The sequence below is a fragment of the Ursus maritimus genome, unplaced genomic scaffold (assembly GCF_017311325.1).
Source record: "Ursus maritimus isolate PB19 unplaced genomic scaffold, ASM1731132v1 scaffold_22, whole genome shotgun sequence".
In the NCBI taxonomy this organism is placed as follows: domain Eukaryota; kingdom Metazoa; phylum Chordata; class Mammalia; order Carnivora; family Ursidae; genus Ursus; species Ursus maritimus.
Window position 1 is genome coordinate 22,557,000 of NW_024424675.1, and position 18,403 is coordinate 22,575,402.

Sequence of the window (18,403 nt, forward strand, 5' to 3'; positions counted from 1 at the left end):
ATCTTCTTGCCTGAGAGTTGCAGTGTTTTTTCGGATGGCCCACGTGATCCGTGGCTTCAGCTGCCTTCCAGATAGTCTGAGTCCTTGAACTCCAGGCCAGGCAGTTGGCAGGTGGTTGCCTGGTCTGATCTTACAGACACCGCGTCGGAATGCATTGATTACAGATGCGTTAGTGTGTGCTCTGTGTGCCTGCAGATCGCTGCTCCTTGCAGGCCTGTTTGCGGGAAATTGCCAGGCTTTTATTTTTTTCCTGTTTGAAGATACCACATACTCATTAAAGAATATTTGGAAAATACAGGAATGTTGAGGAAGCAGGGGAAATCACCTCTAGTCCCATCACCCCAAGTCGACCACTGTTGATGTTTCGATGTGTCTTGTTGTATAATTGTGATTGCATGCAGTCTTGTAAACTGCTTTTTCATTTATGATAAACATTTTCCGTGTCATTACAGAACCTTGGTAAATGTCATTTAAAAAGATGGGCTAGCATGGCAGGCCTTTCTAATGAGATCATGTGTACATGAATTCGGTTATGGACAGAGACGCCTATAGGAGCCAGGCAGGAAGTACAAACGGGCAAAGCATGCTGGGAGTGAGACAGTAAGGAGTGGGTTTGGGGAGGATTGGAGAAGTCAGGTCCTCCAAAGAGGCAGCTATTTCTCAGCTCCCATTTAGGGCACAGGCCAGGGGCTGTTAGATAGTTCCATTCTTCAAGAGAAGCAGAAGACCTGGTGTTTTTAAAATGTGAAATCGGTGGTGGGGGTGGTGGGGGTTGTTTTTTTGGGGGGGAAAACATTTTTGAGAAAATTTTAAGCATTCAGAATAAAATGAGAAACAATCAGGATTGAACGCTGTTAATATTTACTCTTATTTTTTTCAAGCCTCCTTTCCCATCTTTTTGTTTTAAGTATCCTTAACTCCCCACCTGAGGCTCTAACTCAGCAACACCTGAGATCAAGAGTTGCTCACTCCGCCGACTGAGCCAGCCTGGCGCCCCCGCTGTTTCGTTTCGTTTCGTTTCTTTTTTCTTTTCTTCTTTTCTTTTCTTTTTTTTTAAAGAGAAATGATAAAATATTACAGAAAAAAATGGAAAATACCCTTCCCATTTTTAATCCCATTCTCCACCTCTCGCCCTGCCCAGTTTGGGCAGCTGCTATCGTAAATTGTTGTATCTTTCTATCTCATGTTTTACTACTTACATATAAATAAATGCAACTCCATGAGCACCATGTTGTTTTATAAATTTTTAATCATAATTATCACTCTGCACTTGTTTTTTCACTCAGCCTGCTTATTTATCCCTGTAAATATATATAAGTCTAATTCGGGGTTGGCAGACTTTTTCTGTAAAAGATCAGGCAGTAAATATTTTAGGTTTTGTGAGCCAGTCTGTCTCTGTTACAGCTACTCAACCCTGCCATTTTATAGCTAATACAGCCATAGATAATATGTAAACAAGGGGTATGGCTGTATTCCAATAAAACTTTATTTACAAAAACAGGTTGTGGGCTAGATTTGGCCCATGGGCTATAGTTTGCTGACCCCTGCTCTAATGCACTTCTTTTACCTACTGAATAGTATAGTGTCTATGATATGATTACACCATATGTTATTTTTCAGTTCCCCTGAAAATAGATGTTTAGGTTGTTTCCCATTTTTCTTTTTTTTTTTTTTTTTTTAAAGATTTTATTTATTTATTTGACAGAGACAGCCAGCGAGAGAGGGAACACAAGCAGGGGGATTGGGAGAGGAAGAAGCAGGCTCCTAGCGGAGGAGCCTGATGTGGGGCTTGATCCCAAAACGCTGGGATCACGCCCTGAGCCGAAGGCAGACGCTTAACGACTGCGCTACCCAGGCGCCCCAGCCCATTTTTCTTTTTTAACATGCTGCAGGAAGCATCCTTGTCCACGTTTCCTTGTGTACGTGTGCAAAGGTTTTTCACTAGGACATACGCATACCATAGAAGTGGAATTGCTGAGGCTTTAATTTTTAAACAAATTAAATCGTCCAAATAAAATGCTTCAGGTAGAATGTGACCAGTTTGTGACCTCTGTCTTAGAATCTCTATAGGAAGGCAATAGTGAGAATCCAATCCACACTGAGTTCTAGAATTTGAGGTAAGACTCCGTGACAACTAGCAAAAGTGAGGGTGCATTAATCCAAATGTAAGAGCTGGAGAATGATCTGGAAGAGTGTCATTGCCATTAGAAATGTGTAACTGACTTTCTCAGTGGACAAAAGAGGTGAAGTTGGGGAGAAACTCGGTTTTTCATGTGTAGTGGCCATTCAGACTGTGGTTGTTAATGTTGAAATGACAAGTTCTAACAGAAAAGGTATTCAGGATGGAGGTGACAAGCTGCTGACCTGTGGTTGCTTCTTTCCTGGCAATGCTGTGAGTTCCTTTAAAGATTTATCACTGTAATTAGACCGGCTAGAAGGAGGGTAAGGAAGGTAATAAAGTAAAGAAAGAGTGTCAGGGCATCCTTCCAAGAAAACCCTCTCCTTTGAGGAGGACCCAGAGCAAGTTTTTAAGCCCTGGTGGCAGGAAATGAAATTAGCCCATCTTCCTGAAGTACTGCGTCAATAATACATGACTAGTTCAGTCGAGCTCGGTGGGTTCTGAAAAGAAATGGTGTTCTGCGTTCTGAGTTGAGATTTAATTAAGGGGACACAGGCTTTGGGAATTCCTTCTTTTTAAAACATTTTAAACATAATTGTAGGTCATTATCGTTCCTTTGTTTTTATCGTTTTGGAGAGCTCAGAAATTAGACGGTGCTCTAACACAAGCCCTGAACATCAAGGTCACCCTGCTGCAGGCTTTTTTTTTTTTTAAACAGGCTTGGGGCCACATAGGTAAAAGCGGGACAGCTCTGCCTCTTCAGGGGTATGCAATGCAGAAAAATTGGTCTCTCTACTGACGCATTCTCCACTCACCGCCCCCTCACGTTGTTGTTGTTTTTTTAACGTTTTTTTAATTTTATTTTTTTATTATTATTATTTTTAAAGATTTTATTTATTTATTTGACACAGAGAGAGACAGCCAGCGAGAGAGGGAACACAGGCAGAGGGAGTGGGAGAGGAAGAAGCAGGCTCCCAGCGGAGGAGCCTGATGCGGGGCTTGATCCCAGGACTCTGGGATCACGCCCTGAGCCGAAGGGAGACGCTTAACGACTGAACCACCCAGGCGCCCCTAACGTTTTATTTTTTTAAGTAATCACCCAGTGTGGGGCTCGAACTCACGACCCTGAGATCAAGAGAGTTGCAGGCTCCAGCGGCTGAGCCAGCCAGGCGCCTGCCCACCCCCACCCCTTACATTTCTTACTCCAAGTTTAGGACCTTGTGTAAACCGTCCCACGTGCCGCAGCAGAGGCCTCCCTGCGGGAGGCTCAGGGGGCTGGGGGTTGAACGTGGCACCTGGACAGCATTTGCAGGTCTCTGCTGACATGGAGGTAGAGACAGGCATGGGATCGGCTACATGGTAGCTTGGGGGCGGTTGCTCTGGAAGAGAAAGGGAGAAGCAGTAAGCAGACTGGCCATTCTAACATCTAGTTCTTTCTTCTCATTAGGCAAAATTGTAATAGCACATAGAAGGTGAGGAATGAGGACCGTCTTTTACAATGTTTTTTCCTTAAATGGCTTGAGCTTCACTTTATTTTTTTAAGATTTTATTTATTTATTTGAGAGAGAGCAAGAGTGAGAGAGCACAAGTGGGGGGGGGAGTAGTAGAGGGAGAGGCAGAAGCAGGAGCCAGATGCGGGGCTTGATCCCAGGACCCTGGGATCATGACCTGAGCCAAAGACAGACGCTTCACCGACTGAACCACCCAGGCGCCCCGTGAGCTTCACTACCAATTGAACATTGATTAGGTATTTGGATCTCAGTTTAATCTGATTTTTTTTTAGGGTGATGACTACAAACTGAATAAGAGAATAAGAGTTAGGGCTCACCAGTAATCACTGGAATGACCCTTTGACAAGGGTTTTGGATGAATCTGTATCAGTCGATTTTAATCCAGCTTTATGTTAGTTTATAACGTACTTCCACCTTTGTAAGTGCCCCTTAGTCTCACAATCATCCATAAGGAAGGAGAATTAACCCTGTTTTACCAATTTTTTAAAAAAGATTTTATTTATTTATTTGACAGAGAGACTACCAGCGAGAGAGGGAACACAAGTGGGGGGGGGTGGGAGAGGAAGAAGCAGGCTTCCAGCGGAACGTGGAGCCCGATGCGGGGCTCGACCCCAGGACCCTGGGATCACGCTCTGAGCCAAAGGCAGACACTTAATGACTGAGCCACCCAGGCACCCCCCTGTTTTACCAATTTTATAGAAAATGGGTTCCAAGAGGGTTGGAGGTCTTCCAGCTCTTCACTCTAGACATTATTTTATTACATGTAACAGCTAGAGAAGTATAAAAAGTAACTTTTCATGTTTCCATGTGCTTAGCAGAATTTTTTATAAAAGCTTAACGGGAGAACATATTGACTGTGTATTTATTACCGTACAGCACATAAGCCTGGCCCATCACTGCCTCACATTCTCGCACTCCTTTGTTGGCAGGGAATAGGTCACCCTCACAACTGAAAAGAAATTGTTAGCACTGTCCTGAGTGGCTATTAAAATTACAAATGCATATATCCTGTGAGCCAGCAGTTGCACTTAGAAATTTATCTTACAGATACACTTTCCCGCATGTGAAAGGATGTGGGCCTGGTTTTTTCACAGTAAAATATCAGAAACAGCTTAAGTGCTAGGAATGTGGTTAAATAAATTATGACGCTTCCATGCAGTGGGATATTTTGCTGCTGTCATAAAGAATAAGGCAGCTGTGTATTTATTGAGGGAACAAATGCCAAGATAGGTTTAGTAAGGAAAAGCAAGGTGCGGGACACTGTGTTACTACTGTGAATAACATTCTACGCTTGTGTTAAAAAGGAGGGGGTAAGTATGTGTTAATACATATTTGCTTGCTATGCATTAACTAGCCCAGGAAGATTAAAAACTGAATAATACTTGCCTTGTGGGCAGGGACCTGGGCGGCTAGAGAACACGTGAGGGAGAGGGACCTGTCACTGAAGAGGTCACTGAATCCACAAACAAGATAATCACTTACTTAAAACCAAAAAACACCCCCACAGTGAGGGTTTTAGGAATTTGGGGTCCTCGTATGCACCTCTTCACTCTGACCTGCTTGCTTGCTACCCCTTCCCAAAGGACCCGTTTACTCTTCCTTTCCCGGAGTTTTCCGGCACCAAATGAAGGCCTCTTTTTTGTTTTTACTTAAAAAATTTTTTTCTTAAAGATTTATTTGTTTATCTAAGGGGGGTGCAGAGGGAGAGGAGAGCTCCATGCTGAACACGGAGCCCCGCGTGAGGCTGGATCTCACAGCCCTGAGATCATGACCTGAGCCAAAACCAAGAGTCCGGTGCTTAACCCACTGTGCCGCCCAGACGCCCCTACTTAAGAAAAACTTTAACACTTATTTTCTAATTTGCATTCAGATTGTATTCATTCTGTTGGTTGAATAAGTGCTTTCTATGTAATGTATTATACCACATCCTCATTCATTTGCATACATTCTGCCGAAGCCCGTAGTTTATGATTTTAGAGTGGAAGAGTACTATTGGCACAAAATAGGAAAATCAAACAGTACAAACGAGCCTACAGTGAAGTTTTTTCTCTCTCTCTTGACCTACAGTTCCCCTGCTGAGGCTGCCACTGTTACCAGTTTGATATGCATACTTCTAAGCTTGTTTTGCATATCAAACATAACCCTGAATGCTATGTCCGTGTGCTTACACGCCATGTTAACTGTCCCATACACACGGTTCCTCATCTACTTGTTTCACTTAGCAGTGCATCTTAGTCTAGGGTTACATTTAGCTTAGCACATTCTTTTCAGTGACTGCACAGAACTCCGCTTTATATATGTTATTACATATATATTTAATTTATTCAGTCAGCCCCCTCTTGATGGGAATTGGGGTGGCCCACAGTCTGTTGCTACCACAAATGACGCCACAACGAATATCCTTGTATCTGTGGGATACATTCTGAGAAATACAACTGCTCCGTCAAAAGGTATTGATAGATAGTTCTAAATTGCTCTCTGTAGAGGTTATGGTAGGTCAACAGGACAGAAGATTATCCAGGCTCCTGGAGTATAAGATAAAGTATCAGTCGGAGGGAGGACAGGCTCGTTCACACTACTGGTGGACTAAAGTGTACTTTTCACACTGAAGCTCGCTAAGATCCCGTGAAGAAATACAGTGAGACAAACTGAGGGGTTCAGAGGGGAGGGGGGTGGGGGACTGGGAAAGGCTGGTGATGGGTATTAAGGAGGGCACGGCACGTAATGCATGGTGCACTGGGTGTTATACGCAAGTAATGAATCATGGAACACTACATCAAAAACTAGGGATGTACTGTATGGTGACTAACATAATATAATAAAAAATATTATAAAAAAAATAGAAATACAGTGTGCCTTACCGCTGTTTCATGTAGCCATTAGAAGGTTAGCCGGATGCGGATGACATGGGTGTGTCGGCTGCCGTTGAGCAACCCTCAGTGACAACTGTACTGTCCTTACTTACTTTTGCTTTTTTTCTAGGACCTTAGCATCCTGAGACATTTCGGATTCACAGCCCTCAAGACTGACCTGGTCAGAGTTCATCATGTCAAAGTTAAAAAGCTCGGAGTCAGTCAGGGTGGTGGTTCGCTGTCGGCCCATGAACGGCAAGGAGAAGGCCGCTTCCTATGATAAGGTGGTGGATGTGGACGTGAAGCTGGGGCAGGTGTCAGTGAAGAACCCCAAAGGGGTGGCCCATGAAATGCCCAAGACCTTCACCTTTGATGCAGTCTATGACTGGAACGCCAAGCAGTTTGAACTCTACGATGAGACATTCCGACCGCTCGTGGACTCTGTCTTGCAGGGTTTCAATGGGACGATTTTTGCCTATGGACAAACCGGGACTGGGAAAACCTACACGATGGAAGGAGTCCGTGGTGACCCTGAGAAAAGAGGGGTCATCCCTAACTCATTTGACCACATCTTCACCCATATCTCTCGATCCCAGAATCAACAGTACCTGGTCAGGGCTTCTTACTTGGAGATCTACCAGGAGGAGATCCGAGATCTGCTCTCAAAGGATCAGACCAAAAGGCTTGAGCTCAAAGAGAGGCCTGACACTGGCGTGTACGTGAAAGACCTGTCTTCCTTTGTCACCAAGAGCGTGAAGGAAATAGAGCATGTGATGAACGTGGGGAACCAGAACCGCTCCGTTGGCGCTACCAACATGAATGAGCACAGCTCACGCTCTCATGCGATTTTTGTAATCACCATCGAGTGCAGTGAGGTGGGCCTTGATGGAGAAAACCACATCCGCGTAGGGAAATTGAACCTTGTGGATCTTGCTGGCAGCGAACGGCAAGCCAAGACTGGTGCACAAGGAGAAAGACTGAAGGAGGCGACCAAGATCAACCTGTCCCTTTCAGCCTTAGGTAATGTCATCTCTGCCCTGGTGGACGGCAAAAGCACTCACATTCCATATCGGGACTCAAAGCTGACCAGGCTCCTCCAGGATTCTCTTGGTGGCAATGCTAAAACTGTGATGGTAGCCAACGTGGGACCTGCCTCGTACAATGTAGAAGAGACTCTGACCACTCTGAGATATGCCAACCGTGCCAAAAACATTAAGAACAAGCCAAGGGTCAACGAGGACCCTAAAGATGCCCTCCTTCGAGAATTCCAGGAAGAGATTGCTCGGCTCAAGGCCCAGCTGGAAAAACGGTCCATTGGCAGGAGGAAGAGGCGAGAGAAGCGGAGGGAAGGTGGTGGCAGTGGTGGGGGCGGGGAGGAGGAGGAGGAGGAGGGAGAAGAGGGTGAGGAGGAAGGGGATGATAAGGATGATTACTGGCGGGAACAGCAAGAAAAACTGGAGATTGAGAAGCGGGCCATTGTAGAGGACCACAGCTTGGTTGCAGAGGAGAAGATGAGGTTGCTGAAGGAGAAGGAGAAGAAGATGGAGGACCTGCGGCGGGAGAAGGACGCTGCCGAGATGCTGGGCGCCAAAATCAAGGTACCACGTGCTTCCTCGGGCCCTTTCTTCTTTTGTGCTTTCTGTTTGATCCCAAAAACGGTATGAGGGGTGATGTCCCTTTCAGTTTTACATTCCCAACAGTGCCATGGGATCCAGTGTCCAGTAAGCATTTGTTGAATTGAAATAAAAACCGTTTCTTCAAGTTTATATTGAACTCATAGGAAGAATAAGTGTTACATATGAGCAAGGTATAAAAAGCAGCAATAGAACTGACACCCATGGGCCCCACAGCCAGTGTGAGAAACAGAACATACTCCATATCTTTACAAGCTTTGTGTCCCCCTCCCGCAGAGCTAGCTCTTGTTTTGAATTTGGTGTTTGTTGTTTCCTGACTTTTCTTTACAGTTCTCATATATGTATATGTCTTAAAAAAAAAAGTTCCGCATGATTTTGTGCCTTTATATAAATGGAATCCCACTGCTGCAATTTGATTTTACTTGCTCAACCTTATGTAATAAGATTTGTCCAGATTGATGCTTGTAGCTGTGATTCATTCATTATTACTGCCCTGAGAAGTGTGTGGTATTCCATTCTCCTGATAGTGGTTCGTTTCCATTTTTTGCTATGAACGTTTTTGTACTTGGCTCCAGGAGAACATGTATGAGCAAGAATTTCTTACCTGGTACCATTAGGTCCTTGAGTATGTGCAGCCCCAATTTTACTAGATAATCACAGGTTGTTCTCGGAGGTGGCCATGTGAAGTAAAGCTTCTGCCAGCACAGGATGAACTCTGGTTGCTCCTTGTCCTTCCCAGCACTTGTGACTATCTGCTTTAATTTTCATGTGTCTGATATATATAAAATGGTATCTCTTTGTGGGTTTGTTTGTTTGTTTTTAAGTAGGCTCCACGCCCAGTGTGGAGCCCAACTTGGGGCTTGAACTCACAACCCTGAGATCAAGACCTGAGCTGAGATCAAGAGTCAGATGCTTAACCGACTGTGCCACCCAGGTGCCCCTCATTGTGGGTTTAATATGCAGTGCCCTGACGAGACAAGATACAGAACAGTTCCATCGCCCCCCAAATGCTCCCCTGTAGTCAGTCCCCTCCCTCAGCCTCCCACCCCTATGAGTCCGTGGCTGACTAGCATTCTAGAGCGTGGAGACTCCTGTGTATTTTCTTTCTGATGCCAGTGTACTATTCCATCGGGTGCCTGGACTCTGGGCTGCCACAGGCCTTTACTGGCAGAGGAGAGGACAGAGCTAGCCCTGGAAATCTGAGGATGATCGCTGCCTGACCACAAGCCAGAACGGCTCTGAGGTGTTGCGTTCTTTCTTAGTGAATTTTTGAAAACTCTGATGTCAATGTATCCTTGTTTATTAATTTAAAAATGACCAGTGATCTCTGTCTCGCCTCCCCTTCCCCCACTGTATGGAGCTGTGCTTTATCTGTAGCTTCATAATAGCCCGTTCACAGAGCTGGATTCTATTTTACTCCAGAGGCAGGGGTCCTTTTCAGAGCTTTCAAGACCTGATGTGAAAATGGAGTCCTATACAACGCAGTTAGGAGGTCACTTTGTTCCAGGGAGGGGCTTACTATGGGCTTCCTTAACGTCAGACGCCACTTCTCGCCTCCTGGTTCCTGCACTTGAAGTGTAGCAAGGTGTGCCCATGCTGGATGTGCATGCTGGCTTTTAGGATGACATCTGTTATTCAAGCCCAGGAACACCCAGACTCTCTCTAAACAACCTGGGTTATTTGGACAACTCTCGGAGGCCAGGTGTGGCAAGACTCAATATTACCTCAAGGTCACTAAATCTCTTAGATGTTTTGTTTGTGGGAGAATGATACTACTTCTGTCTCTCGAAATCTCTGGATGCTGTAAAATCATGGGACGAAAGTATCTTAGAGCTGAAAGGAGTGTGTGTGTGTGTGGGGGGGAGGGTTAGTAATCCAGTCCAACCGCTTCATTTTGAGAGAAGAGGAAATGGGCCTAAAGGTTCACTGAAAGATGGCAGCAGGGCTGCCATTAATGTTTTAAGTTTCTTAAAAGCAAGGTCGTGGAGTTTGTGGATTCTGTGCTTTTCAGGGGCAAATTGTTCCCATGGCTTTAGCTACCGTCTAAATGCTCAAGGTGTGCTATTTATATAGCCAGCCCAGAGCTGTCTCCTAACATTCAAGCCTGATAGTCTCTGCCTACTGGACGTTTCCAGAGATGGCCATGGCCACCCAGAACCTGTTCCTACCTTCCTTTTCGCAGTCAAGCCAGACCCCTAGGAGTTATCCCTGCTAGCCATCCCTCCCTCTCGCTTCGGCCCAGTCAGTCCCAAGGCCTCTGAATCCTGTGCCATCAGATTGGATCTCTTGGACCCACCCACTTTGCGCTCTCCCACCATTACTGCCCTAGCCCAGGCCTGGATCCTCAAAACAGCCTCTTGGTTGGTCTCCCTCCACCCGGCCTGCCCTTTTCCAGTCATCCTTCCTGTGGTGGGGGAAGAATGTTTCTTTTTTCTTTCTCTCCTTTTTAAAGATTTTATTTATTTATTTGACAAAGAGAGAGGCAGCGAGAGAGGGAACACAAGCAGGGGGAGTGGGAGAGGGAGAAGCAGGCTTCCCGCTGAGCAGGGAGCCCGATGTGGGGCTCGACCCTAGAAAGCTGGGATCACGACCTGAGCCGAAGGCAGATGCTTAACGACTGAGCCACCCAGGCGCTCCTGGGAAGAATGTTTCTAAAACACAAATCTGACTGTGTACCCTTATGTTCAAAGAACAGTCAGTGTGATTCCTGCGGTTCTCAGATCAACTTTAGTTTCCCTTAACAGGGCTTTGATGTTTTTGAACTGACCCCTGCTTGCTTCCTACGCTACTCTCTCACACACGGTGTTTTGGTTTTTTTTAAAGATTTTATTTATTTATTTGAGAGAGAGAGAGAGAGAGGGCTTGTGTGTGCAGAGGGAGGGGCAGAGGGAGAAGGAGAGAGAGAATCTCAAGTAGACTGCACACTCAGTGCTGAGCCCGACGCGGGCTCACCCTCACGACCCTGAGATCATGACCGGAGCCAACATCAAGAGTCAGATGCTTAACCGACCGAGCCACCCAGACACCGCTGCAATTGTTTTTTTTAAGCTAATTCCTATTTTTACTTAAGCTACTCTTGAGACAGGAAGCTTTCCTTGATTCCCTCCAAGAGCCTGACGTCTCTTCCCCCCGTATGCCTGTCCCATTATTACTCTGTCTTCTCCTCACGATGGTGTCTGACTCCACAGCGTGCGAGCCTGCTCACTTGTCTGTGGCCCTCAGCGGGGTCTTCGGCTTTGAGATTCATACTCGGTTGCAGCCCTAGTACCTAGCACATAGGAGGTACTCCATATGTTTTGAGTGGGTCAATACTTTGTACATACAAACCAAAAAAAAAAATTTTTTTTTAAGAAAGCTGAAATTCCTATATTCCTGGGGAATCTGTATCGTCATTGTTTCGAAGGCAAAGCCCCGGTGGAGCCGCCTGAGCTCCACCCCGGTGATGGTCAGGACACCGCTGTGCACAATATATTCCCCCAGAGTTCACCCCTTTGGTTCGGTCCCGAGCTCGCTATGTTTTACAGGCTTCCCTGTGAGGAGATATGTTCTGAGGGAGATCATTCACGAGATGGATTCTACTTTTTTGTCACGCAGGCCATGGAGAGTAAGCTGCTCGTTGGAGGGAAAAATATAGTAGATCATACGAATGAGCAGCAGAAAGTCCTGGAACAGAAACGGCAGGAAATTGCCGAGCAGGTAATTTTCATTCCCTTTCGAGAACGGGGTGGGGTGAGGCGCACCAATGCTACAGAGCAAATGTCTCTTGTATTAGATTCTTTAGAGGGAATGAAAACGACGTGTTTAGCTCCTTGTGGGAGACTCTGATCTTGTCTCTAGGCAAGCTGATGAATTTTGTGATGTTGCTCAGAAACGTCGAGAAAGAGAAATCCAGCAACAGATGGAAAGCAGAGATGAGGAGACCTTGGAGCTTAAAGAGACGTACAGCTCATTGCAGCAGGAGGTGGACATCAAGACCAAAAAACTCAAGAAGGTATAAAGGAACGAGGCCAGCCAGAGGTTCTTGAGACGTGGGGGAAGGGAGGAACTCTGTTGTCTGGAGGACTCCCCTCCTCACTTGCCCCTCCCCTCCGTTCCAGCTCTTCTCCAAGCTTCAGGCGGTGAAGGCGGAGATCCATGACCTCCAAGAAGAGCACATCAAGGAGCGTCAGGAGCTGGAACAGACTCAGAATGAGCTCACAAGGGAGCTGAAACTCAAGTAAGTTCTGGGCCTTTCATGGCACCCCCAGCCACTGGCCAGGTGGTTGTTTGTTGAGTAAGAAATATGTCTCTAAAGACCGGGCCCCTGCCTACTTCTCCCCACCTTGTCTGTTTTTTTATTCTTGAGAAAGTCACTTTCTGTCTCTGGGTCCCATCTGTTAGGTGAATGACTTCACCGGATGATCTCCAAATTTCCTTCCACCCTACCTGCTTGAAGTTTTTAAAGGCTCCAGCCTCTATTGACAAGAGGGAATCTATTATTAAGTAGAATTTTCTGAATGGTATAATGAACACACAAATGCCCACCACCCGGATTCATTGATAAACAACCTTTTGCCATTTATCTTTCATACAAGTATTCTAAAATCTCGTGTAATATTAACCTCATGTTGTCTCATTCCTGCATACTTACATACATAATCATAATGCTGTTTTAAAAAATGCTTTACTGAGATATAATTTACATACCATACAATTCACCTGTTTAAATTAGTATACAAGTCAGCGGGCACCTGGGTGGCTCAGTGGGTTAAGCATCCAACTCTTGCTTTCGGCTCAGGTTGTAATCTCAGAGTTGTGAGCTCAAGCCCCGTGTCAGGCTCCCCACTGGGCATGGAGCCTGCTTAATATTCTTACTCCCTCTGCCCCCCTCGCCCCCTAAATAAATAAATAAATAAATAAATAAATTGTACAAGTCAGTTTTAAAAATACATATTTACAGGGTTGTAAAACCAGCATCACAATCTGACTTTTTAGTTTTAATTTTAATTTTTAAAAATTTTTTAGAGATTTTATGTATTTATTTGACAGAGAGCACAAGAACACAAGGAGGGGGAGTGGCAGGCAGAGGGAGGGAGAAGCAGGCTCCCTGCTAAGCAGGGAGCTCAATGCAGGACTTGATCTCAGGACCTTGGGATCATGACCTGAGCTGAAGGCAGAGGTTTAACTGACTGAGCCACCCAGGTGCTGCTACCACAATATGGTTTTAGAACATTTTTTGTGTCTCCCTGTGCCCCCAAGGAAACCCAGTACCAGTTAGCAGTCATTCCTTATTACCTGCCCCCCTTCAGTGCTAAGTACCTACTAGTCTACTTTCTGTCTCTGTAAATTTGTCTATTCTGGACGTCTCATATAAATGGAATCGTATACTATGTGGCCTTCTGGACTAGTTCTTTTCACTTAACATGGTGCTTCCAAGGATCATCCATGTTGTAACATGTCAGGACTTCATTCTTTTTTATGGCTGAATGAGATTAGATTTATGCATATACCACACATTTTATTCATTTATCGGTTGATGGACATTTGGGTTGTTTCCAGGTTTTGGCTATTATGAATAATGCTGCTGTGAATATTCATAGACAAGTTTTTAGATGGACATGTTTTCATTTCTCTGAGATATATACCTAGGACTGGAATTGCTTAGGTCATATGGTAGCTCTGTGTTTAACTTTTGGAGGAATTGCCAAACTGTTTTCCAGAATGGTTGCATCATTTTACATTTCCACCACCAATTTTTCCACATCCTGTTGACGCTTGTAACTGTCTGTCCTTTTTATTATAGCTGTCCTAGTGGGTGTGAAGTTGTATGTGGTTTTCATTTGCATTTCTCTAATGACTAATGATATGGAATATCTTTTCATGTGCTCTTTGGACATTTGCATAACTTCTTGGGAGAAATGTCTGTTCAAATCTTCTGCCCGTTTTAAAATTGGGTAATTTATTGGGTCTTTTTATTATTGAGTTGTAAGAGTTCTTTCTATATTCCGGAGACAAATCTCTTATCAGATAGACGATTTGCAGATATTTTCTCGCATTCTGTGGGTTGTCTTTTCACTTTATGGTATTTTGTTTGCAGCACAAACGATTTTAATTCTGATATAGTCCAGTTTATCTTTATTTTCTTTTGTTGCTTAAACTTTTGGTATTGTATCTAAATTTTCCTATTCTGGATATTGCATATCAATTTATAATGGAATAATGTGGCCTTTGGTGGCTGACTTCTTTCACTTAGTATAGTGTTTTCAAGGGTCATACATGTTGTAGCACATATCAATATTTCATTCTTTTTTATGGTTGAATAATATTGTATTGTATGAATATACCACATTTTATGTATCCATTCATCAGTTGATGGACCTTTAGGTTGTTTCTGTGTTTTAGCTATTATGAATAATACTGCTATGAACATTTGTGTACAAGTTTTATTGTGGACTTACGTTTTCAATTCTCTTAGGTCATTCTTAGAGTCTTAAAGTTTCAGGTCTTACTTTTAGGTCTGTGATCCATTTTGCATTAATTTTTATATATAGCCTGAAGTAGGGTTCCAGGTGCCTTCTTTTGCATGTGGATATCCAGTTGTCCCAGCACCATTTGTTGAAAGGGTCTTCTCTCATTGTCTTTGCATCCTTGTTGATCATAAATGGAAAGGTTTATTTCTGAACTCTCAGTATTGTTCCATTGATCTGTTTGTCTTTATGCCAATACCACAGTCTTGACTACTGTAGCTGTTTAGTAAGTTTTGAAATGAGGAAGTATGAGTCCTCCAACTTTGTTCTTCTTTTTCAAGATTGTTTTTGGCTATTTGGGGTTTCTTGCATTTTCGTATACATTTTAAGATCAGCTTGTCAATTTCTGTGAAAAAGCCAGCTGGGATTTTGATAAGGACTGTGTTGAATCTATAGATCCATTTGGAGAATACTGTCAACAGTTAAGTGTGTTGATCCATGAACATGGGATGTCTTTTTATTTATTTAGATCTTCAATTTCTGTCAAAAATGTTTTGTAGTTTTCAGTAGATAAGTCTTTGCACTTCTTTTGTTAAATGTATACCTAAGTGGGTTTTTTTTTTTTTTTTTTGCTGTTGTATATGGAATTGTTTTTCTTTTTTTTTTTTTAAAGATTTTATTTATTTATTTGACAGAGAGAGACAGCCAGCGAGAGAGGGAACACAAGCAGGGGGAGTGGGAGAGGAAGAAGCAGGCTCCTAGCAGAGAAGCCTGATGTGGGGCTCCATCCCAGAACTCTGGGATCACGCCCTGAGCCGAAGGCAGCCGCTTAACGACTGCGCCACCCAGGTGCCCCTGGAATTGTTTTTCTTAATTTTATTTTCAGAATGTTTATTGCTAGTGTATAGAATTACAATTGATTTTTGTATACACAACGATATCTTTTCACCTAACAAAATTAATGTTGTTTCTTAGTATTATCTCATGCCTTACCCATATTCAGATTTTATGGCTTTGTTCATATTAATATCTATACAAAGACCACATATTGCATTTGGTTATTATTTCTCTTCAGTTTATTTTACTCTGGAGCAATCCCTTTTCCTTTTAAATCTTTTTTTTTTTGCAATTGACTTAATAAAAGCCAGGTCAACCTATAGAAACATCTCACAGTCTGGATTTTAACTGAAAGCTTTAACTGAAAGCTGTCTCTGAAACCCTGGTTCTCAACCTTGGCTGCACACTGAAATCATATGAGGAGTTTTAAAAAAGGCCCACCCCAAGGATTTTGACTTAATTGGTCCTTCAACTTTAGCAGGCACCAAATCATCTGAAGAGCTTGTTAAATACAGATTGCTGGGCCCCGTACCCAGAGAGTCTGATTCAGTTCATCTGGAATGGAGCCTGAGAATTCGCATTTCTAACAAATTCCAGTTATTGCTCCTGTTGGTTCTGTGAACACACTTCGAGAACCATTGGTCTCTCATGAGGTCTGGGCAAGACATTTTTCAGAACTCTGTAAGTGATATTAACTGCAGCCTGGCTTAAGAACCACTACGTTAATGGTTTCAACCAACAATAATTTTTCTGAAATTATTATTTCATTTATTAAAGGGTTGCAAAATACTGTTTTTCTCTATCAGTCTTTCTACAACATTCGCTGAGATTTTGCTTTTCTCTTTTTTAAAGTAATTTCTGCACCCAGCATGGGGCTTGAACTTACAACCCCAAGATCAAGAGTCACATGCTCTGCAGACTGAGCTCACCAGGTGCCCCTAGCTGGAATTTTTCTTAAAAGAATTCTTCAGAGGGTTTATTTTAATGACCAAGTTTTAAATTTGGAAGGAACCCTTATAATTAATGTGTCCTCTTTCTAGGTATGTACACCTAGGAAAAAAATCAGAACAAAATGTGCTAAAATATTAATAATAGCTATCTCTGGATAGAGAAATTGTGTGTAGTTAATTTTTGCATTTCCTACCATATAAATAGGACTTTTAAAAATCAGAAAAAAACAAACATATGTCATAAAAATAATTTCTTAAATGTTTCAAATAAAATAAGTAGAAAATTTCATCTCTCTGAAATATTTTTTCCCCTAGGGAAGCCATTTTCATTGTTATAGCTCCTATTTATATCTTTTGAATAAACAGTGAGTCAGCCTCTTTCACACGGTGGTGTTTGTTGTGTGTCTTTCCCACGTTAACACCCCTTTGGCATTGTTCTGTCCTGAGGTTTTGAAAGCGTGAATGCAGAGATGTGGCAGGGGACAGTCGTCACCATAGAAAGACACAACCTAGTGGGTTCCAGTTTCATTGTTCGCCATGTTCCCCAGCTCTCCTCAGGCTGAGACTCTTCTTGGGAACAGCCTTTATTCTCAGTGGTCTAAGGGACTGAAGTCCACTCAGTCTTGCTCCTTGTCCTGGTGATTAGAGTGGGAAGTTTTCTAGCTTGGGCAACAATCCATGGGATTGGAAGAAGACCGTTTAACTTCCGATCTGTTTTCAGCATTTCGGAAGTGAATGCGTTGGGTTGGCAGTACCAGTGACCTTCTAAGAGACAGCAGTTAGCGCACGTGCACTCCAGTGTAGCCCAGGCGTGGCCACTTTTCTTCAGTCCGTTCTCCTCCTCAAGCTGCTCCTCCTCGGGCAGAAGTGACCTCCCTAGAGTTCGAGGGCAGCCCTCCATCGGCACCTGTCATGTCTAAGAGGGCCACACTGTTACCCCTCTGTCTCAGGCAGGGACCAAGTGTGATTCCTGTCTGTACCCCAGCTCTCTGCCTGATGGTTGGCCCGCAGTGCCTGCCCAGTGAATGTTTGCTGAGCAGCTTGCCTCTTATCTAATGACTCCCACATGTAGGATAGCCAGCTCTCCAGCGGTCTTCTCTGTCCACCTGTGTTCACTCATGTGTGTGCTCTTACAGGCATCTTATTATAGAGAACTTTATCCCTCTGGAAGAAAAAAGTAAAATTATGAATAGATCCTTCTTTGATGAAGAGGAAGATCATTGGAAATTACATCCTATAACCAGACTGGAGTAAGTCACTATTGATTTTAAGGTGGGGAGGAGGGGAAAAATGTAGATAAGCTGGACGTGGCCCAAGGGGTATGGTAGGATGGTATTATTAGGAATTGGGAGACCATCACAGGGAATTCATGACCTTTCCCAAGTTCCTGCATTTGCGCTTCCCCAGCTGTCAAGTGAAGCGTGCTAGGCCAAAGTAGGGGCAGTACCTAGGAAGGTGTCATATTGTACGGCAGTCTGGTGCACCACTGAGGAGGATTTCCAGTCTACGTCTGGGTCTTGCTGGAATAATGGGAGATGGTCCGCCAAGGATGTAGGGGTGAGGAATATTGACAGCTGTGCCTCACGCCTGCCATCTCAGATCTGGATGATGACTCCGATCCCTTCCAGCTTAAGAGGTGTGTCATGTTCACATTTGAATCAGAATGCATCTCAATCAGAAAATATAAGCAGTTTCTGCCCCATGTGCATGGCAGCCCTCAGTCCAGGGAGTTACTAGGTTCACGTTCTATTTAAATAGGCTCAGTGTCTTCTGAGAGCTGGTTCCACAGGACGATCCTGGGTCTGTGGAACACACCCCAGCCAGGGCTTTAACCGCTGCAGTCCATTTCTAGGAATCAGCAGATGATGAAGCGGCCTGTCTCAGCTGTGGGATATAAGAGACCATTGAGCCAACATGCAAGAATGTCCATGATGATTCGTCCAGAGGCCCGATATAGGGTGAGAAGATCGTCCTTGTGTTTCTCTCCTATCTCTTTTCAAGGAGTTTAGATTTATGTAAACCCTCAGGCACCGTCCTGCAAAGTCACAGAGTTT

The 18,403-nt window shown here is 43.9% G+C and overlaps 1 protein-coding gene across 3 annotated transcripts in view; it reads left to right on the top strand.

Annotated features, from left to right (window-relative positions):
* KIF3B (kinesin family member 3B) overlaps window positions 1–18,403 on the top strand; it is a 40,212-nt gene that overhangs the window by 14,556 nt on the left and 7,253 nt on the right. For all 3 annotated transcript variants that reach the window (XM_040638146.1, XM_040638147.1, XM_040638145.1), the window contains exons 2-7: window positions 6,613–8,080; window positions 11,711–11,812; window positions 11,985–12,107; window positions 12,214–12,332; window positions 17,486–17,599; window positions 18,202–18,307. In XM_040638146.1, coding sequence (XP_040494080.1) covers window positions 6,677–8,080; window positions 11,711–11,812; window positions 11,985–12,107; window positions 12,214–12,332; window positions 17,486–17,599; window positions 18,202–18,307 — 1,968 coding nt within the window. In that variant the 5' untranslated portion in view covers window positions 6,613–6,676. The remainder of the gene's footprint in view (window positions 1–6,612; window positions 8,081–11,710; window positions 11,813–11,984; window positions 12,108–12,213; window positions 12,333–17,485; window positions 17,600–18,201; window positions 18,308–18,403) is intronic.